This window comes from Opisthocomus hoazin, chromosome 4, assembly GCF_030867145.1.
Source record: "Opisthocomus hoazin isolate bOpiHoa1 chromosome 4, bOpiHoa1.hap1, whole genome shotgun sequence".
NCBI lineage: Eukaryota > Metazoa > Chordata > Aves > Opisthocomiformes > Opisthocomidae > Opisthocomus > Opisthocomus hoazin.
In genome coordinates, this window is record NC_134417.1 from 31,366,273 (window position 1) to 31,389,784 (window position 23,512).

Consider the following 23,512-nt stretch of genomic DNA (forward strand, 5'->3'; position numbering starts at 1 on the left):
GGAAGAATGACGAAGAGTTGGAGCGTACTTCCTGCCTCAAAACCAGCACTGTTTCGAGAAGTAACTGGAAGGTCCCATTCTACCAATTACATTGACACAATAGAAGGATAACTTATCTGGAACTGACGTCAGACATTTAACACGAATGCTCTTAGCCAACACTACATTACACTGGTGCCTCTGAGGTGCCAAATTCAGACACAGGTAAAGGCAGTGGCTCATGTATTCCATAGTAACTGCTCACGTGCATCAGACCCAGGACAAGTGGTAAAATAACACCACTACACTGAAGTGCAAGAGAACATTGCATGTGCATGCACCCAGGGATACCATCACAGCACAGCGACTGTATTTAAAATATCACATTTAGTGACTATTTCTTTTTTTATGTGTTCCACTGACAAGACTTCTTCCAATTTGCACAACATTCATCAGAAGGGACAAAAATGTGCAAACGTCCTTCTGTTTTTAAATGCCAAGTAATTTTTTTGTGTTGGCTTTGAGAAAACTGACAGTTTAACAAGGAAGAAGAATATATTGAAAAAATAGTAGTGGACATCTAAGCCCCTGACGTACAAAAGGACAGCAACCGCAAGATTTTGTTCTAATGAAGTCCAAGCAATTTAGAACGTGTTCCTATTAAATTAAGGTATATAAAGAAAGATTGCCACACAAAATGAATTTAGACAAATAATGGATCCCCTGTACGGTTTTACAATGTATTTCAGAGGGAACTTACATTGAAGTCCAAATCGCGCCCCCCCAACCAAACAAACCAACCCCACCCCACTGATGGAACTGCAGCATTTCTTCTAGAGAGACAGTGGGCCTCTAACTGTTCCTTCGAATCTGAAAATCTACAAATAACCACTTTAACTCAAACTTAAATCCATGTGGTGTTGACATAGTTTTCCAGTTTGCCCATATTCCCGGCAAAGTTGATTACATGCTGGCCATACGTTGCACTCTACTGCGGTAAAGTAATACTACTGCAACGACATCATTACCATGCCCAAGTTAAAACATTCCTTGAACAGTGAATTCCACTTTGGCCATTAGCTTTACCCGTAGTATTCCCAACAGATTTACATATGCCAAGAACTGTGCAACTTTGGAAGGCGTAGGACTTACCTCCAGTTCTTGGTGTGAGGAGGACCATCTTCAACACGAAGTAAAGCATAGCGAGCTGCGTTCAGAGACAGTCCTCGGATTCCATCACCCCATTCTTTTTCCGCTCTTCAGGGTGCAGAAGAGATTCAATTAACAGCGTCCCATTTATTTATGAAAATTAAGTACATTTTCTCACATGAGGGATAATGGGCATCAAAAATGAACGCACTTTTTTGCATGAATGCATGAAAACAACTCATCTTGCAGATTTAAATCAAGAATGAAGACTAACCAAGACGAAGCAGTCTCAGGTTCCCTCAAGAGATCTATTTATTAAGGATTTACTCCTATTTACTATGGTCTATTTTATTTATACTTCAGAAGCTTTTTTGCAATCACGAGAGCTACTCAAGTTGCTTTTAAGCACTAGAACAAGTAAGGGCTACTTAAAAGGAATTGTTTTAAAGCAGTAGAATGAATAGGGGAAATGACTTTCTATTGATTAGTGTGTTGTATCTTCTGTTTTCTAGTTGGGGGGTTTTTGGTTGGGCTTCTTTGTTTTTGGGGCTTGTTTGTTTGATGAACTCAGCATGCTCTTTAAGTCTCCTACTCGCGCAGCATTTCTTACAGGAGTGGCTCTGTACGTGTCCCTTGTCAAATGCATACAGTGCAAACTATGTTGCAATTTAAAGACCATCTATGCCTTCAGAAAACAGACAGTTTTCAGTGGGTGCTCTGGATCGTTCAGTACGATTCTTTTGTGCTAGAGTCCACACAAAAGGGTAGAAGTTTTGCGCTTCAGCACAAGTTAATAATAAGGTAACAGTTTTGTAATAGTTGCCCCTCGATATTAAAAGCTGATGTTCCTGAAAAACTTTACACCACATTCTCTGCTCAAATGAAAGTTTCCCAGCCTTACTGGTTCCTATTTTGATTAGTTCTGGCTTCAAGAGGTTTGAAACAGAGCTTCCAGGAAAATTAGAACCTGAAAACTTACAACCCTTAACAGAGACGGGATCTTACCTTGCTTCAAGGGATACTCTTAATTCTGTTCCTTCAGCTCTATCTATTTTATACGAAAATGCTTTTTGCTGAATGTTAAAGATATTAAAGATAGAATAAATAAGATATATGGTCTTACCCTCTATATTCTATGTATTTGTATATACATCCTGCGATTAGCATGGCAATCAAAGCATAGTACCAAGAGCAAATGAACATCAAGGCAAGACATAAACTCATCCCCAGGAATGAGAGAGTCCTAAAAGAAACCATTTTTTTTCCATTTTTTTAAACAGGCATGCAAATGTTCTACAAAGTCTATTTCTTATTTAAGCTAACTTCCAGCAAGGCCTTTCTTCTTCAAAGCCCGTTTCACAGCTACTATAACAAATAAAGATACATTCTCCCAATTTTAGTTTATAAGAAAAAAAATTACATTCTGAAACTTTGTGTGACATAAATAATACAATGAACTAGATATAACAATAGATTTACTACATTTGTCAGTTCAGAAACTCTCCAGCTAACGTCAGTTTCAAAACACATTGCTATCACTCACTGTTAAACTGAAATCAAGCTAAAAAAAAGAATATAAACTTCTCAAACAACATTATGTTACTTCCAGCAAAAACATTAAATTTATAATTAATGAGTCAAATTCTTCTGCACTTCCGTTTTCTCTCAGGCAAGAACACAGGACAGTAGAAAAGAATACGCAAAACCACCTGTCAAAGGCTATACAGAAAGAATGACTGTGAGCTGAAAAAGTTACAGAAGCATTTCTAGATTAAAGTTTATATGACTGGGTTTGCCCACGCTATTGTTCAAGATAGATGTAAGTCAGCTCAGACCAGGACAGCTGTGTGAATACTTCTAGTCACATACGACGCCCCAGAGGTCTTGTCACCCGATTTCCAGATTGGAGCTCACTTTCACTGTATTGACTACGAGTGTCGCCAGACCCACCTTCCTGTCTGGCACCTTCAGACTGCTCTTTGGACTCAACACTTGTATGGTCCTAAACACACACAGTTTTAAACCAAAAAAATGGTTTCCACCTGTTCTGAGGACACCCATCTAAATGTAGCTTGTCTAAAAAAACAACAGCTGCTCTTTTGTGCTTGATTTAGCAAGCCTACGAGACTACTTTCACTCAGAAAAATACAGTCCCATCCCAATCCTGGTCAAGCATTCCAACACCTGCTTTGGCTAGCAGCCATTACATAGTCACCCAGTGAGTCAGTTGGCTCATTGATCTCTCTGGGAAAAATATAAAAAAAGAATTCTTGCCAAATGGTTACAAACTCTGGTGCTGCCATGCCACAACCCTTTGCTTTTCTTTCCTCACCATGGTCCATCCTGTACCTCTTGCTAACCCCCATCTTCTCCACCCACCTTAGCTTTTAAGGTACTTTGGACCTCCTGCTATACTTCTTCCACAATCAGATTATTCAGGGGAGGTGGAGCAAAACCAAAAACAAACACACACACCGCAAAAAAAAAAACCCAAACACACCACAGTCCCAAGAAGACAGCAACCCCCCCACTTTCCTTCTTTGACATTACAAACACTACTAGGTGTTTGCAGTGAACGACTGGGAGACAGGTACTCGTGTGTTTGTAGGTTTAGGTGCCAAACCACTAAGTGGCTATATTCAAAAAAGACGTTTCAGGGCTAAACCCGTCACATTTCATTTTCACTCCATTCTTCAACAGGAAAAATAATAAGCAACTCCTACACCCTAGAATGAGGCCAGCTTATCTCTCCTAAAGGCTCTAGTCTTCAAGGCATTTCAGCACTAAAACTTCTCAACACAATTACTGTTAGTAAAAACTAACAGTTAAAAAAAAGCTTCCCAATCTTAACTTGAAATGTTTGATGCTCTTATTCCACTTACAAAGAAGAACACTAAAGAGAAAAAAGAAACACACCCTCACCTTTTGTATAATTGACCTTTACTGAGTTCGTCAAGTACCTGCTTTTCTACTTCACTTATCAAATGCAATGTCCATAGCGAGACACATTTTAAAGACAGTAATCATATTATTTAAGATCCAACTGATATACATTAAATGAGATCTTTTTTTTCTTAACAAGTTTTGGTTTTGCGTATTTTTTTGCATAACTAAAATTAAAATCATATCAGCCTTCCTGAATATCATTGCCAGCTCTCCTTATCTATGTATAAAAGACAGATTACATTTTTTTAATCTTCATTCTCACATATTCAGGAGATCTCTTTTATTGGTTATAAAAGCAGTACTAAATGTCATCCTGTAGCCCCGTCCCAAATCCTCTACATTAGCAACATGTTCTTGTGATCACACCTCTTACTAGCCCTGTGCCAAACACATGAATACAAATGTTGCTGTTAGAGTACCCAGTGCATGAACTGTCTTATAACTCGTTTATGTCAGAAAGGAGATTTTGTTTTATTATTGGAAGAAAATCAACAATTTAGGGCTGTGTGATCAGTTTTAACTCTTCTGAATTAAGGAATATTCCCTACCAATGGTAATACTTGAAACGAGGTCTCCAGTTGGGGGTCCGTAAAAGTGTCTGAACTGCACAAGCCAGATTTACAAACATATAGCACATAAGGAAAAACCTGTTAAGAAAAAAAGAATACCATTTTCCAGCAGGAAATTAACTAGACAGATTTGCATTAAAAGGTTGAACACAATCCAAAAAAAGGTAGGAACTTCTACACTGTGTTCATAGTGGCTAACAGAACAAGATGTAGATTATTACTTGTAGAATATCAGACCTCAAAACATGATATTAGTGTAATATAAAGCCTCAAACAAAGATTTCAGAGACAAGGTAGCAAACAACTGACAATCACGGGGCATGCTGGAACTGAGTTAGTTTTCTTCATTGTAGCTCATACATTGCTATGTTCTGGATCTGTAACCAAATCAATGTTGATAACACAGGGATATTTTAGATGTTGCTGAAGAGTGCTTACACAGCATGAAGGTCTTCTCTGTTTTTCTTGCTGTCCCGCCAACAAATAGTCTTGGGGAGGGGACACAGCTGGCACAACTGACCACACTGACCAAAGGCATATTCAAGACTGTATGACACCATGCTCAGCAGTAAGAGCTCAGGTGAAGGAGGAAGAAGGGGGGATATGTGGACTTAATGGTATTTGTTTTCGCAAGTAACAGCTACACACTGTGAAGCCATGCTTTGCTGGAAATAGCCAAACATCTGCCTACTGACCGTGAATGAATTCCTTATTTTGCTTTGCTTGTGTGCAGAGCTTCTGCCTCACCTATTAAACTGTCTTCATTTCACCCCACGAGTTCTCACTTTTACCCTTCTGATCCTCTCTCCCATTGCAGTGGGAAGGAAGCAAGCAAGTAGATGTATAGGGCTGAACTGCCTACTGAGGTCAATCCCTAACACATGGGGATAAACTTCCAAGACAAAGTCAGTAAAAAAAAAAGTTCAGTTAATATCCTAAAACACTGAATTGTGTTGTCTATTATATGCACTTGAAGTAAAATAGCAGGAATTTTTATTTTAAAATACAGGGGTTTAAAAGTTGAACATATTTTTACTATTATTCAAAAACTCTGTCATGGAAAAAGTTGTGCTTAGAATTTAGTTCTAGCCAAAACATTTTGTTGTTTCATATTCTCTCCAGGATCAAATAGGAATATAACTTGTTAGAAGACAAAAGTCTAGCATGCACTATTTCAAGTAAAGTCATTACCTACTAATTTAAAAATAAAATACTGTTGAACTTAAGAACACGAAACACCACATTCACACTTACATGGAAAGAATTGGTGCTACGCTGTCCAATGAGGCTATCAAAATTCCTATTTCACAAATACCAGCAGTGAGTAGCAGAGCCCAAGTTGGTTCTCCATTTGCTTTTCCATGACCAAATACCTAGTTCAATTCAAATAAACAGTAATATTAGCAAAAGCTGATCATTATAGAGTTATGAAATGTTGTAGATTTCAAACTAACTTCAACTGAAACCAAAAATAGTGATTAGCTACAGTGGAAAATGAAACAATCTATACTACAAAAAGCCACAGACAAAATTGCAAACACACACATTTCCAATATGAAAAACATTTACTATAATAAGCAATGACTACATAACATTAAATTACTATTGCAGTTGCTGTTGAAGTAATCTTAAGCAATTTAAAATCCACATGCATCAGAGATTTATGCTTCGTCTATAAAATGCTAATTTATTTGAGGGGAGTACTTTTTGTAACACACAAAAATGGGCATCAACTCAATACTTATGATGTAAGTATTGATCTTTAAAGGGGAATTAGGTAAGCCTATGATCCTGCACAGAGCCCTACCAAAAACCATTCTGCATTTGGTAATTTCCTTTGGGAAGTATTCTACCCAGCTCCACTGGGGATAGATGGCAATATGCCTCACCTGAAGTTCCAGCCATACTTATTCTCCTCCACACAATTATAAAAACTAAATCCTCACTCCCATTTTCCATAACTGCTTCCGATCCAAATGTATAGATTCTTCACCTCTCATTCTCCATACTGTCTTCTTCCCTTAGCTTCCTGTCACCTATTCTGCGCTACTGGCAGAATATTCAGGCAGCAGAACAGCTGCAGAAGCAGTAGCTGCTGTCTTTTTAGCTAGTTTAATTCCCAATTCATTAACCATTCTGGTTTCTGCTCCCAGCAGCAATCGTAGCTTACACTTACAGTGACCATCTGCCCCTCCAGCCCAAAAGAAGAGAAGAACCCAAGGGAAAATATCAAGGATACAGCCCTACTGAGACTAGGCGCTAGAAGACACACCAGGGAAGCAGGCGCAGTGGGATGGAACCAAGTGATTATAGACTGCCAACAGCAGTATCACCTGTGCCTTAAAAAAAACAAACACACCAAACACCAGCAAAGAACCCCACAACACACAAAAGACAACCCACTCACCCAAAGCCATTTGGCTTTGCTTCTCAGCTTTTCCAGCTATCTCCTCTAACCCATTCCCTGTGCACTCCTTCCCCCTCTTCAGCAAGTCCCTTCCTCTCTTATTGTCCCACTCCCACATAAACTGCACATCTCCCTCCTCCTTAGACATTTCCACCCAGCCTCACTCAAATTCTCCAGCTACCTCACCATTCGTAATAGTCTTAGGCACACCCTAGTTGAGGAGTTTTCTCCTCAAGCCACACATCAATGTGTAATTCACTGTAGGCTTTCCCCAAACTCAGGAACTAAACCAAGATGCTGCTCTCCTATACATAGTCCTCACTGAAGATACTATTATAGAGATCTCTGAATAGAGTCTTATGGTATTTATCAAATATAATAGCCCATTTTTAATATAAGCTGATACTGTACCGACCTCAGATGTGAGACAGTGACCTAGAGCAAACATCTGATCAACACTCCTGAGGTAAGTGAGGGTAAAGGAGGGAATACTCAAACATGTGTTTGGTCACATAACTTAGGGATCAAAATAATGATATAAACCTCCCCAAAAGATACATAAAAACAAACAAGTGCTCCAAATCATCCTTAGGACTCACCCCATACAGAACATTCTATTCTCCTAAATTCAGCCCCAGCTACCTTCAGTGTCTGTGCTACCTGCAATCACAGAATCACAGAATGGCCAGGGTTGGAAAGGACCTCTGTGGGTCATCTAGTCCAACACCCCTGCCGAAGCAGGGTCACCCAGAGCAGGCTGCACAGGACCGCGTCCAGGCAGGTCTTGAATATCTCCAGAGAAGGAGACTCCACAACCTCCCTGGGCAGCCTGTTCCAGTGTTCCGTCACCCTCAGAGAGAAGAAGTTCTTCCTCATGTTCAGTTGGAACTTCCTCTGCTTCAGTCTGTGCCCATTGCCCCTTGTCCTGTCGCTGGGCACCACTGAGAAAAGTCTGGCCCCGTCCTCTTGACATCCACCCTTGAGATATTTATAAACATTTCTAAGGTCCCCTCTCAGCGTTTTCTTCAGGCTGAACAAGCCCAGCTCCCTCAGCCTTCCCTTGTAGGAGAGATGCTCCAGTCCCCTCATCATCCTCATAGCCCTTCTTTGGACTCTCTCCAGTAGCTCCTCATCTTTCTTGAACTGGGGAGCCCAGAACTGGACTCAGTACTCCAGATGAGGCCTCACTAGGGCCAGTGTAGAGGAGAAGGAGAACCTCCCTTGACCTGCTGGCAACACTCCTCCTAATGCATCCCAGAATTTCTCTGTGTGCTACAATTAACTGTCCCCTAACTCTGTTCCCAAAATATTCATAGTTACTCAGACATAATCCTGGTTTTTTTTATACTTGAACCTGTTCTTGGTAGGTTATCGTTGTGCTGTGTAACGGTTGGCAATTCTTGGCAAACTGAGGTAAGCTTTCAAACTCCAAACTTCACCATAGAATTCACAGCTTTGCTCTCTAGACGTTATAATCTTTAGGATTGTTTGTTTATTTATTTTTAACTCAAGTTTAGTTGTCTAGTTTTTGCAGAAGCAGCCAAACAACTGTGTCAAATGTCTTCCAGCTAGAGTTCTCTTATTGTCTTCCGTTTGCCAGCTCCCTTATTCACTTCCTTTGAAAAAAAATCTGATTTACTTCAAAGACATGAACAGGGGTGTCAGAACATTCTTAATGTTCAGAGTCATGGGATAGAAATCGATTGCTACATCTTTATTGACTTCATTTAGCTTACAAAAATAAGTAAAAAATAGAACTGTATCTCTGACACGAGAATTATCAGGCAGTTCCATAGTGAGATTAACTTAACTCTGTTCATAAATACAAGCTGTAAACGCAGCCTGGAATCAAGAAGCACAGTTGTTTGTTGCTTCTTAGTTCATTTATTTCCATTCGTAGAACACTTGTATTCTCAGTTTTGAACTGAGCAAGTACAAAAATAATTAAATTGCACTGCACAGAAATATCCAAGTTCAAACTTTGTCCTTTGTCCTACAATAGCTTAATCCATCTTTGTGTACAATTAGAACTGAGCTCCAAATCTTTTCCCCATAGTTCTACATAAATAGCAGCAATAATGCCTAATTTTTTGTCAAAATATAAGTGATATTTTAAGTACTATAAAGAAAAAAAAAAATCTCACTTGAATAAACGGTACAATGCCATCTCTTGCAATGGCCTGCAACAGGCGGGGTGCACCAGTGAGACTCTGGAGACCAGCACCACATGTTGAAAAGAATGAACCAATCACAATAACCCATGGAGAAGGCCAGGCCAGTGTACCAACCACTAAATTTCCATTAACTGCTTCTCCAAACCTTAGGGGAAGGGGAGAAAGAAAAAAAAGAAAATCAGTAAGCATTAAAATAACTTTTAGTAGAGCTTCAATACCCACGTTTCAGTCTTTTTGGACAACCGCATTTTTCAACAATAAACACCATGTCACAGTATGCACTATACAATTTCCCAACCAATCAACTTCTCTTTATTCTGCTGCTTTAAGAATACCTTATAAAAGATTCATTGTAATTGCTGCCTCTAAGCAGACATACAGCAATTATCAGGTATCTTGGCAAACTTTACAGAACTAATAGCAATAACAAAAGTATTTACATATGCATCCTTTAGATCCTTATGACTGCTAGGAACTGGGTTGCGGAAGTCTGTTCTACAAGTAATACAGGTACACCCTGGGACATAAACATGAGATTCTCAAATCAAAGTATTAGCCTTTCCTTTTAATAGTATGACACTGACATACGGACAAATAAATAAACTACTAGACACAATCACCTCAAGTTGTCCACATGCCTTCTGACTGTAGTGCTATCTGATGCAGCTTTTAAATGATTATGGTAAACAAGCGGGTGGAAGTCAGAAAGAAGGGCTTTCATTACAGTCTTGAGTGTCCCGTCCAATGCTACTGACCTACTATTTTTTAGATAATTAACTTCAAGTTCATTTATGGACATCTTGGATAAGCTACAAAAAGGTTCTCCCCCCCCCCCCCCCCCCGATGTTTTTGTTTTTAAAGCAAGTAAACTTCTTGTAGTTCATCTTAGTTTTGTCAGTCTCAAAATTTATTTCGGTTGCTTACCATCTACACTGTGATAGCATTTTTTTTCCATTGTTTTCAAGTTTCTCAAAACAAACACCAGATAAAAGAAAAGGCTACGCAGTAAGTTAAATGCTTTATCTCTTTTCAGACCTGCTTTTAATCAGGGTCAAGAAATACAGTAATCAGGTTAATATAATAAGCCAGTGTTCAAATCCTTGCATATGCCCAAGCTTGGATGCATGGCTACATACTATTTTCAGTAGATGGAAAAAGGGGAAACCACACCCTTTAAAAATATAGGGGGGAAAGAAACCCCCATATTATGCTTCTATGATGACATTTATACAGGTGCACATTCATTCTTAATTCAAATACTAATGCCTGTGTTTTAATTAAACACAGGGCAGGAACAACTTGAGAAGATGTACAATCTACTTTTTTCCACAGCAGATATGATAACCCATAACAAAAAAACAACCCACCCCAAAATCAGTCTTTAAATCAGACCAAGATCCATACATTTAGCTGTTTTGATGGATTTCAGCCAAAGAACTGGCAGCAGTGTAAATGAAAGAACATTGATTCAGTGCTCTTTTTACGTGTCCTGCTCTAGTGATAGACCACCTGCACTCACAGCTTCGAATATTCCCTCCCTCCAGTAAATTTCAAATATGTTACTTTCAAAAATGTGATAGATGTTGGCTCTGCATTAATTTATAATTCACAACTCATTTACTATTTCGTAAGCATCACTTTGATTTGGTTTGTGGATTTACTTTGAAGAAAAAGAAATCAGAGACTTTCACTGATGCCACAACACCATTTTAAAGTAAAAATGATCCTCTGCTGCTTCTTGTATTAACCTTGATTAGAATCCAGCTTCTAACTTATGGTTTTCCTTCTAGACGAAAAGATTTTGTTTTGAAAAAAGTTGCCTCAGCACAGCATCATCTCCATCGCCTTCCAAACAATACCTCAATGCCACTCCTTCATCACCAAAAGCAAACTTGGGTCTTAGTAGAAAAGAGAACCAGGCACCAGCAAGGAAACAAATGTGAAACCTGCCAACAGATTCATTTTACTCAACTGAACTTCTCCTAAGGCAGCAATTTATCTAAATCTGGAGATTCTGTTCATGCTTATCTCCATCACATTTATTCCCCTTAAGCTTCATATTGTGCCTCAAATATCCTCAGGCAATTACATGGGTGAAAACTGACATGACTCCTAATCTACAACTGGTATTTCAAAAAAGAAAAAAAAATAGTCATACATCCAGTGGAAACTACAGACCTGATGGTGCATTGCAGTCTGTCCCACGAACTCTCATGAAACTGTCCAACAACTTTTTTGGTCTTTGCTCCTCAGGAGCATATTACTTCTCCACAAGTAATACCACCCCCCCTTTACTCTCCCCATCATCTCCACAAACACCAACTATGATTATCTTTCTCAAGAACATTTTATTAGGGACATTTATCTTGGGTTCTGCTTCTACTTGTTGAAGGGATACAACATGATAATTCAACCAGTTTTTACAGACATTGCAGTTTACCAGACAGACTCTCCCCTCCAGTTTTCACCTAAGTGAAAGAAAAATATATCACACAGGTATTTCCCAGAAGAAACATTAGTAAGGCCTGTTAACATAACCCATGATCATACATACTCCATGTAAAATTAGAAGTTGAATACAACTTACTTATCTCTTAATACCACACCTTCTATACAGGCACCAAACAAAACTATGCAGGAGAGATCTAATACTGAGACTGAAGGAAGATTACACTATAAATGATCACACACACCGGGGCGAGAACACTCACACCATTTTTCACCTAGGGATAAAATGAAAGTGTCCATGATAATGAAGGGGCAGGGGGTGGTTGCTTTTTTAATTCTTTCCTGCCACAACCTTTTAGTTTATGTTCTCTATGACTGTGTTTGATGCACAGTTGATTTGTGAAGTATTGAAAGTAGCCATTTCATACCTTATGCACCAGAGCAGATACTTTCTCATACAAATAAGCATTTGTGTCTTCTAAATATTGAAGGACTAACAATTTCTATTGCTAATAGTTTGCTTCAAGATTTTCACTGGTTATACTGAGTATAACAACAAAGCAATCTGCCAGGTGAAGCATGACGCTAAAAACCTTTACATCAATTATATCTTGGAATTTGAAGCACTATTAGAATATATATAAATATTAGAACATATATAAATACTTATATAGGCAAATACAATTTGGTTCTTTTCAAAAATATTTATAATGTTTTTATGTTAGACAGATATAAAACACTTCCTTTCAGTTTAGATTTCATTCATCTTATACTCTGGCAACTCTTGAGACTTTTCAATGAAAACACTATACTGTTATACCTACAGAATGCACACTGGGGAAAAGAGTATCACAGTATAAAGGATACAAATAAAAGATGTAGTTGAAATAGCCAAAATTGTTCCAGTAGGAATAGATTTCTGAGCATCCTTAAGATCTCCAGATCTGTTTGAACCTGCCATAATACCTTAAAGAGAGAGACCAAATTTGCATGTCACAAAACCAATTAATACTAACCCCATATAAACAACTAAAAGAATAGGAACATAGCACTTTAATCCCGATTTAATGCATCATTACTAAAGGAGCAGGCTACAGAAATGTATAATACTCCTGCACAAATCCTCAATTTATACCTTCATTTTGTTCAGAAATTTGTGTTAGCACCCCTTGTTAACTGAGCAAATGCCAGAAAGCCCCAGAAAGAGACAGAAAAAAAGAAAAAATTATTTTTCAAACTATAGAATTGTTTTTAATATGGGGAAATATACAGGAGCAGCAAAATGCTGGGGATGGATGTTACAAACTAATGAGGATTTATCCATTTTAGCCAGTGTGCCCAAATGCACTACCTTTCTATTAAACAGACCATACATAACACACACAAGCAAATCAATAAACTAAATACTAAAAATATAGAAACAAAAAAGAAAGGAGAAGGCAGGAAGTACCAGAAGAATTGTTAGGAAATCACATGTGTGCATGCCTATTTGAATTTAACAGAAGGACAAAAATATCTTCTAGCACATACTGTGACAGGAGGGAGAAATCATACAAGAACTGACTAATTTTGCCATCTCCCCTAGACTGCCCTGACTACTGTTGGGAGGTAAAACCATGGAAGCTAATGTCAAGACGTTCCAGTGCAAAAGCATTATCAAACTCCATGCAATGAAACCCTAATCACAGGCTCATATATGATGAGATGTTGATAAAAGAGCCTGAAGTGGGAACAGTGGGGAACAAAAAAATGAAGGGACACTTCTACTTAGTATTCTACTCTCAAACACCACTGCAACTTCGTATCAAAGTTTTGCTACTTGATATTACAATTGCTTGACCTCCGACTTTTAAAGAAAAATGTCTCTGGATATTTCAGTCAAATGCAATGAGGAAAATTATATACAACTAATCTAATCTTTAAGCTTGACAAAAAAGTCTCTATCAGTTACAGCTGCAAAAAAGTATTAGACATTTAAACACATCACAGGCAGTTCATGGCTCGAATACCTGAAACAATCATACCTGAAACTGTTCTCACACATTTGAAGATTAAAATATTACTAAGTTATGCATCCTATTTTGAATAAGCATTTAGTATGCTTTCTTTCCAGACACAGAAAATCGCACTTAACCTGATTCCTTGTTTAAGTCCTATAACCCCCTAAAACAACCAGCTAACAGCTATGTGTCTCTAGCACTAGAAAGTCTTAGGTACCTAAAACTTGGACACGCAGTCCAGCAATATCACATTGTCATCAATAAACATTCACATACACACAAAATAATCTTTTCAGCTACGAGTACACATCCTCACTCACGAAAAAAAGTTTTTATCTACCTGTCACAGATGGGAAGTAAATCCCTACAAGCATTGTGAAGTAGGTCATGATGTCTGTAAAAACATAAGGCAGTCCACCCATTTTTGTCTCTTCTGATCCAGCAACTGATGGCTGATCTTTTTTCTCAACTATTGATCCTTTTTCTGAATAGATACTCCACAGATTATCTACAAGGAGGCAAAAAAAAAAATACTCAGTGTCATCTCTCGCAGGATATTAAGCAGTGAGAATGCAATAATCTCATGAATCAGATGGCTTTTCTTACACAAAAATCATGATGCTTCCCAACATCTCCTTATAAAGCCAAGAATGCAGCAGCAATACAGTCAATACCAACTGATGGACATTCCCACTGTACGCCTGTAGAAATGCAGTAGTGTATGGGATGCACCATACAAGATTCTCTCTTCCATTAAAGAAAGATTTAGTTACAGAATTAAATTCTAATGTATTTGTAGAATATCCATTTACATTGCACAGACGTATAGATGTATTATGAAAAAAATAAGGAAACTATTATCTCCAGGCACTCTTAGCATATATTCGTATTTCTTGCTCTTATATTTTGAGGAGTTAGTCAAAAAAGAAATGCTATTTAGCAGTAACTTGAGGTCTTTGAGACCTGCTGGACAGAACAACCTTGGACAACAGTTCAGGACTCAGCTGTTCACAGGGAAGGTATTCCACATGGTGACATAAGCTGAGTAGCCAGCCTCCAGACAAGAACTGATAAGCAAAAAAAAACATCAAAGCAAGCAAAAAAACAGCAGAACGTGGCTCAAATTCCCCAACAAACTAAAGATGGTTGTTCCATGAAGACTGACAGGTCAAAGAAATAGTAGCTTTTGAGAGCTAACATTTGTGGAAACACTGGTTGTTCCCCTTGACGAGATGCTGAGAACATCGAACACTGATTCTTATTTTAAAACGAGACAAGTTGTCTTACCTTGCATAAGCAAACAAGGTAAATACTCTCCCTCTCTGTCAAAGAGCCAAAGGATTTTACACCACAGAAATACACAATTCCCATGGATCGCCAGGATGATGGATCTGATAGCCAATTTTCAGCCATGCAGTACAGCTTAAGTGAATTAAGTACTGTATTCTAAGTCTTCACTATAACAAAAGGTTACCCTGAGCACAGTAGGAGACTGACTCTGAATCTCTATAAGTGGCCAAAGATAGGGTACTCCTATCCAGATTTGTAACCAAAATCTTACAATTGGTAAGCATATATGGAAGCATGCATTAGAACACAAGAGACAGCAGAACAAAGATTAAAAGGAAAGTAACTATTAATGGCCACAGAATGCTATGTGTGTTAGTTCATTCAAACAAACAGGAGTAAAACTGATCTAGAAGTTAGACTGAAGCTATAAAAAGAACAGTTAAGGAAACAAGAGAATTGTAAATTCCAGGAATTTTAGATGAGGTTTGAGGAGCAATATAAAACAAGACAAGATCTCCAAATTAGCATCCACTCCCTATGGAGCATAAAAAGAAAGTTCAAAACCCAGTTTGTCTTTGTCAATCAGAAGCACTAAATACTTAATGAGGACTCAACAGCCTGTGTCCTTAATTCAGTATGACACAGAAGGGACAATGCCCTGATCACTCCAATGCATACAACTCTAATTGTGGAAGTGTGCATGCCAGCACGAGTGGGTAAAATCAGCTTAGAGATTCTGTAAAATAGAAATCACTTCCTCCTTTCATAAGGTATCGCACATAGCTTTGTTACACTAATTTCCTATGCTTCTTTTCCCAAAAGTGACAGTCTAAGTGAACTTGAAAGTTAGGGTAAGGAAAGCGGGTCTTTTCAGAAGAGTCCAGACATTTGTGGGAAGGTAGGTTTCCCTTCTAGGACCATTCACAGGTTGCTGAGACTCCTCTAGCAATATTTAGGGACACATAAACCAAATCTGGCACAAGGTATCTAACCCAACAACATGTTACCATGAAGCAACACAAAGCCGACGAAAGCTATTTCCAGAATTATTTCATTATTGTTAGGGCCCATTCATGTGCCTGTTTGGTCAGGTTTTTACAGAATGATTTATTATTGTTAGGACAACATTCATGAAAGGTGTGTATCAGATGCATACGTACAGTACACAAGTGCCCAGTAAATGGTGGGAGGACTCAGCACACACTTCCTGAGACACCCAGGCATGATATCTGAGTATTCCCAGCCACAGCTTGAGAAACTTACACATGTGGAGTCTGCAGTTGCAGAGTCTTCACACAAAGCAGACCATATGCCATCAGTGGAGGAAAATCCTCCTTGAGAAATCTTCACTGGTCAAGTTCAAGCTTACACTAGGTATCAGAACATGTGCTCACACTCAGCAAGCGGGACAGGTGACCCGTTTTAATTTAGTCTTATCATTATGTGACATGAGGATAGGTAAATGCACTTTTATGCAGTAGTGCTATTTAAAAGAAATGTTAATCAGTGAACACAACCAGAGCACATTTTTCCAAAGGCAGAAGAATCAGTACTCAGCCTGAAGCCTCCAAGAATACAAAAGACCCCAAGTGCTAAGTATCTGAAATCATTTCGCTACTCAGGGACTGAAACACCACAAACATATGGCCAACTTTTTAAGAGTTTCAGAGAGGTCAAGAAACTAAAAGTCTCACAAGAAGCACCTGCCCATGAACAGCTGGTAGCAACAATGGCAATAGATAGATGCTGTAAACACACAGGTGTTGAGTTCTGACAAACCCAGCATCTATTCACAGGTTTTTTTTTCTTGAGTTTTGAGGAACTGGGGAAGTCTCAGTGTACCTTTTGTAAAAGAAAGTTGTCAGAAGTATTCAAGTAGTGCTAGTTCAAAGAAATGTTAATTAGTGAATAGAATCAAAGCACATCCTTCCAAAAGAAGAAAAGTTAGTACTCAGCCCGAAGCCTCCGAAAGCAAAACAGCCGTTTAAAGCTTACGCTGTAGCAAAAAAATTAGAACATACAGCTGCCTTCTGAGCTGGGGCAGAAAATGTAAAAGTGTTCAGGAAAAACTGCAGATATACATGCAGTAAATCATAAAATGCACACAACAAACCTTAAGTCACATTTCCTGTAGCAAACACTTCAATCAAAAAGATTTTCCTTTTTCATTGAGGAAACAGTGATTTTTTTTTTTTTAAACATACAAATTTAGATTCAGAGAAACCTATGCTTCATTTAGTACCTTTTTACGCATTTGTACACTTTATGGTTGTTATTTTAAATTGAATTATTATGGCAGTAGTGATTGCCTAGTGTCCCTATGCAGAGTTGCATATTTATACCAATCAAACCTTATTTTAAGGGTAAGCAGGAGTGAGGTTTCACAACATCCATTTCATCCCCAGAAACATTCTTTGTTTGCATACAATACAATGCATTACATATTGAAAATGAACTTTATGACCCAATGCAATTGGAATCCCAACCTGCCACAACTGTACAGAGATGTAAACAGAGGAAAAGCTATACGCTTTCTAGAACATCTGTCCAAATGCTAGACTGGAAGCTAGAAAGACTGTTTTTCTCCAAATCCATCACTAACTTGCTGGATCGTATTGGAAAAGCCACAACGCTTCACTCCTCAATGCACCACCTGTAAACTGGAAACAAGTTCTCCCTCTGGAGAGTTTGAGAATGCATTAATGAACAGCTTATTGAAATAAGTGTACTTGACACGCAAAAGAGCTACACACTTTAAAAAAATAGCTGCAATAAACACTTCCCTACTTTTTTTTTTTTTTTTAATAGAACAATGGCTTTTAAAAGAGTCGCCGTAAAACTCCGACGACTCCCAGATTAAAGCATTTAATACTAAGCTTCTAAAAGCAGATGGAAACTTTATAGGAGGAAGCATGCTCCAGGTGGCAATCTTCCACACAAATAAATTAGAGTGACACAAAGTAGCAACAGGTTAGACCACCACATCACTGAACAGCTACAGGCCAAATTAATAACGTCCAAAAATTTTTAAATCACTGTGCTTTCTAACTTACCAGTTAGAACTCCACTCATTATTCCTGGAATCCCTTGAACTTCTGTTACGTTATTGAGAATAAAGTATTCATCACATGTAGCATTAAGCGACGAACTATCACAGAATAGGCGCCACAAATTTGTAGTCTTTGTTCCATTATTGCTTTCAGTAAATTTGGCACAGACATCAAAGCTGCGTTTTGACAATGTGCGGTTTCCAAGGAGACAGATACTATAAACAAAAACAAACCAAGAAGAGTGATCCTTCAATATAGTGTTGGGCATTAAACTGTTGTTTCGTCCATTAGACGTCTTCAGGAACCCATTATATACAAGCACCTACCTTATGGCATACATTACAGTATGCAGTCTCTGCATACACAACTATCATCAATAATCTGTAAAACACCAATGAGACATTTCTACTTTAAGGTGCTAATAGCTATTTTGCCTTCTGCTTTATTCTTTGGAAAGTGTAATCAGCTCCAGCAGCTTGACCACTAAATAACAGAGATTATGATTCATTTAGTCCTAGAAGAAGTAAAATTAAGTAATACTTAATGTACCTAACATAATGATGAGCCTGACCAAGATTAAGCAAGTATATCATGCCCTTTTCAAACAAATAAATATTTTAGATGGCCCTCAACATTGTTAAAATCCAAAAGGTACGAAATAAACCAAGAGGATTAAACAGCAAAATTTAAAAACATTGATGGGGGTACAAATTAAAGAATCACATAGCAGAAAGCTACTAAAGCACTCAGAAATAGAAGAAAATTACAAAACTCAGAAGAGTTTGCAAAAAGCAAAATTCCTAACATCAAAGAACATTAAGGATCTAGGAACACTTTTGTGCTAAGCTATACAAAATATGTTCAGGATATATCTATTCCAGGCTTGCTTAATAATGGAATTATATATAACATCTATAAAGATGAAAGAAGGAACATCAAATAAAACATTCACGTTGGCAGGTAAATCAAAGAACATACAGTATGCATCTAATACTTCTGAAGGAGCTCAGTTAAGGGGCTGACAACAAACAGTAAAGGTATACCACTTGGCATTAAAACAAGTATACTAAGCCAAGCAGAATGCTGACCTAGTGCAATATGCTGTTTCCGACAGCAAGTAAGAGTAGATGCCTCGAGAAGAGTACAGGACACCAGTACAGTTTCAGGGTACATTATCACATGGAAGCTGACGAGATTTAACAGAAAGCTGCTACTAAAAAGGCCATCTTGCCACTTGCCTTGCTCATTTTTCTTTTTAATTGCTACTGATTTGGTGACCCTATAGCAGCAGGGTGAGTTGATTCAACCCATGAAAACTGCTTTCCACTTTGATTCAACTAGGAGATCATGATGCACACTATTCTACCATGTATACAACAGACAAACCTAATGGAGGTTAGTGATGCCAATCTAATTAACCAGCTAAGTAGAAGCAGGACTTTTTGGCAACCAGCTCACTACCATATCAGCTTTACCATAATATAAAACCACATTTGCGTTTCTCGTTTTGAGGCATACTGGCCAAAATTGTGAACATCTATATTTACTGGAAGCTAACTTTTCTTTATATCCCACCCTCACCTCACCCCCAACAATAACGGGGTAGCAGACACAGATAAGGTCTCCAGGAACTTGGCAGTAAGTCTTCCCTATGCTACATATCCAGATAAACCCTCTTTTACCTATATAGGTGACAAAAAGATTGAAGTATTTCCTACCGGAAGTCACAGTTTCTTAGAAACTTTCTTCTGAAAAATGTCAATTTTGAACACACTTTTAACTTTTCTATAGAAGATTTGATATTATTTTACAGTAGAGTCCACAAACACTGCTTTAATGATCAATTTGTGACACAATCATCAACAATTCAAAGTGCTATGGAATCTGTAACAACCATACAGCAGAGGATAACTTCAGTCCTGCATAGCAGATGGCCCTTCATAGCAAGTTATCAGGCTATTCGGCTCTGTTAAGCAGTATCAATTCGTTTTCCTCTCCAAATAGAAACAGAAGCACAAAAACACAACTCACATACTGATAACTGGACAAAAGAAGTAATTCTCAATGAGCTGAGAGAGGTACAAGTCAAAGGCATTGAGAAGCAATATGTTGTGTGTGACAATAATAAAATTTGATTTTATTAACAAGAATGTAGAAAGCCTTCACAAACACAAGTGAATTTAACACTGCAATGTCTCCGTTTTTAAGTAGGAAGAAATGGAAGTTTCAAAAATTTCCTCATGACAAAGAAAGTTTGAAAGTATGTTTCTTGCATAACTATGGTTCATAGTTACAACGTTTTCTTGAAGTTTTTACCTTATTCTGTAGGATTTTAGTTTAATTCTTTAGATAAAACAGCTATATTTACTGTCAGCAAAATCCACTTTCCTGTTCTTTACGTGTGGATGGAATAATGGCCAGCCACTTTAAGTACCAAAGCACATTTTCCAGAGTATCATGTCTCATGAACAATGAGACAAAGATTGGTAACTCCGAAAAACAAATGAGCGCATAACTGCCTAAAACACATAAAACCTATCATTGAAGCCACTGCGCTTCTATTTTGAAGTTTAGCTTAACACACGAAATGGTTACAGTAGCTATTCCCTCCTCACACTTCTTTTTTCTTAAATAACCCACACTACTTAAAGATACTGCACTTACCGAAAGTCAGGTGGGTCAAAAGCTGTCTTAATAACGCCAGCATATATGGCAATAATAGAAAGAATCACACAAGCAAGGAAGACCAGTGCAAGTTTGTTGACATATTTTACTCCCACAAAAACTACTATGGCCATCAGAATAATAATACATGTTCCATAAACTCTCATGTTGTTCAGCATAGCCTCTGTTTCTTCACCAACCTCTTCTGCTTTAAATACAGCAGCACTCGGAGAAATGTAGGTCTGCAAGAGATATGGCAAACTATCATACACATAACAACAAACATTTTATTAAGCAATCATTACCTGAACTTCAAAATCTAAACTTCTATTATTTTTATTCTTTCACAAACCACTTCAACCAAGTGACAGGGGCATTTCGAAAGTGTAGAGGTAAGAGGCAGGGATGAATAAAAACAAGTTTTGAGAATGACGTACTGCTTTTCATCCAGCTCCTTCTCTCCCCTTTAAAGGGTTTCTGCTCCTCAAAATCCATGTGTCTGCCAGACAGCAAAAAACACTAAGGACCTGTGGGGGGAGGGGCTATTGAAAAAAAATAGAAGAAAAAAACCCCCAAACCTTAGCCCAAACCAGATACATTCTTAGATTCATCTGAAGCATCTGCCGATTAATAATTCCACTGATTGAAAGAAAATATGAAAAGTCAAACAAAAACATAAACCATCTAGAATCTAGTACTTACCAATAAAATTTCAATGGTACCAAGAATGTACATTGCTCCTGCAAAGGTTGTACCCAAGTAGAAACAAAGTCCCACTGCTCCACCAAACTCTGGCCCTAAAGATCTTGAAATCATGTAGTAAGAGCCTCCAGCTGTGAATTTAACCAAAAAAAAAAAGACTCCAGCCCTTCAGACTAAGGACAGCAGCAGACAACAAAAATTTGAATCATTCAGTCAACATAATCAAGATAACTACCGCATGTGTCTCCACTGAAGTGTTCATATCAGAACTGTATTCAATGTCTATATCAACTAGGCAGTTAGACTGTACGTGTCAAAGTGAATATCCCCATATGCGTTTTCTGGAGAACAGAAAATAAACACCAAGGAAAAAAGAGGAAAAAATCCACAAGCTAAACAATCTAAAAGTAAAGTAAGGAAAGGATACACAGGTATAAATAGATGTGGATCAATCTTTAGTTTCCAAGCTCAAGCTGTTCACAATCAAACAATAAGCTTCCAGAATAACTTCCTTATGAGGTTGGGACAAAACAGAATTTGTCTCACTTAGGAATTCTTTTTCTTTTCTGCACATGACACCATTACCACTTTCATTGCAGGCATCTTTTTCAGTGCAGTTTAAAAGTGTTAGGTAGGTATTCCTTTTTCTTGTCTACTCTTTTACTATTCACTTTACCCTGAGTTTTTCAATTCTTCTCACTCATATTTCCCAGATATAAGCATCATCTTTAAGTCATAAGCTTAACACCCACTCCCTCCACCCCCGCCATTTCCACTGTACCATTTCCCTTTCAATAAGGCTCTAAGTTTCTAGCTCTTCATCTAGACTTCCCCCCAGCCCCCTCACAGCATGTTACACTCTGATTTCCTCTCCATCTTCTCAAATTCATATTTGTCCCACTCATGACAACTAAAGAAGTAAGAGGAGACAGAGAAAGGAAGTGCTTTATTTTGAATAAACATTCACCAGCCTTATTTGCAGACTAATTTCGTATAAGAAATACATTTATAATCTAATTCTAAAGGGCAGTCTGAAACTGCTTTTCAATATGAAAAAATGAGAAACTAACAAAAAAATTCATGACGTACAACCAATCCTTTTAAACACAATGCTGTTGCATACAACAGCAAGAGACAAGATCCTGCTGCTCAGGTCTCTTTCAGCCCTAGGTTCCTACGTGTGCTTTCTGCCTCCTCCATATACTCCAGCAGAAGCACCATTTCTCTAAGAAACTGGCGCCGACATCAAAAAAAAAAAGTGAAAACTAAGACCTGTCTAGTATAAGAATTGTCAACTTCAAAGATTTCTCTGACACTCAAATGTTAAGCAAAACCTTTACAATGAATTATAAAAATATGAGGGGGCAAAAGAGCATAACATCTTAGTTATCTGGATACTGATTAGAATAACTAAGTTTCATTGTAAACTACAAGTAGTTGAAACAAAATTTTTTGTTGTATTTGTATTTTGTACGTGGTACTGTATCCATGAAATGCAGTTATTCTACACCTTGCACAAGTTGTAGCATTTACTTTTGCCCAACAACTTTTGCATCGGTTCTGGAACCCCTTACTAAGCTGGAGAAGTGAGGAATTATTTTAACTGCATTAGGTAAACTGCTCAGACTTCATAACAATGTCTGAACACTGGTATTATAAACTAACGTGTTGAGAAACTGAAAAGGATGACAGCTTCAAAGGCTAACTGATTTTGCATCAAAAAAAAAAAATCAGTTTCTTAAGTGAAAAGGAACAAGTTCACCTATTTATCCTGAAAATTTAATGATATGAGCATAACCTAGGGTGCTTATACAGAAAAAGATTTCTGGCAGCAGACTGACTGTTATTCTTGGAGAAAACAACATAACTAGCTCCAGTGTCCAGAAATGGAGTCTAGGCAAAAAACAAGAGAGTAGTCTTATTTGTAAACTTGTAAAGAAATCTGCTTTGCATGAAGACAAGTCTCCATTACAAATTCTCTTTCATTCAAACAGAATCCTATGACTGACGACAAAAAAAATGCCACAGTTCCTAATTCCCACAAGGTCCAGTTCAAAGACTGCATCTCACCTTGAAGAGTCGTTTATAAATCAGTTAAACTACAATATGCCCTTGAATCAAAAGCATTAGTTCT

At 37.9% G+C, this 23,512-nt stretch overlaps 1 protein-coding gene across 3 annotated transcripts in view; it reads right to left on the reverse strand.

The window, feature by feature from the left end:
* Positions 1-23,512, reverse strand: part of LOC104334080 (solute carrier family 12 member 7) — a 91,030-nt gene that overhangs the window by 44,250 nt on the left and 23,268 nt on the right. For all 3 annotated transcript variants that reach the window (XM_075418518.1, XM_075418516.1, XM_075418517.1), the window contains exons 6-16: positions 21,379-21,509; positions 20,677-20,918; positions 18,016-18,227; positions 14,013-14,180; positions 12,540-12,638; positions 11,812-11,869; positions 9,195-9,369; positions 5,898-6,016; positions 4,623-4,721; positions 2,252-2,371; positions 1,132-1,236 (exon numbers count right to left, since the gene is read on the reverse strand). In XM_075418518.1, the coding sequence (XP_075274633.1) occupies positions 1,132-1,236; positions 2,252-2,371; positions 4,623-4,721; positions 5,898-6,016; positions 9,195-9,369; positions 11,812-11,869; positions 12,540-12,638; positions 14,013-14,180; positions 18,016-18,227; positions 20,677-20,918; positions 21,379-21,509 (1,528 nt within the window). The remainder of the gene's footprint in view (positions 1-1,131; positions 1,237-2,251; positions 2,372-4,622; positions 4,722-5,897; positions 6,017-9,194; positions 9,370-11,811; positions 11,870-12,539; positions 12,639-14,012; positions 14,181-18,015; positions 18,228-20,676; positions 20,919-21,378; positions 21,510-23,512) is intronic.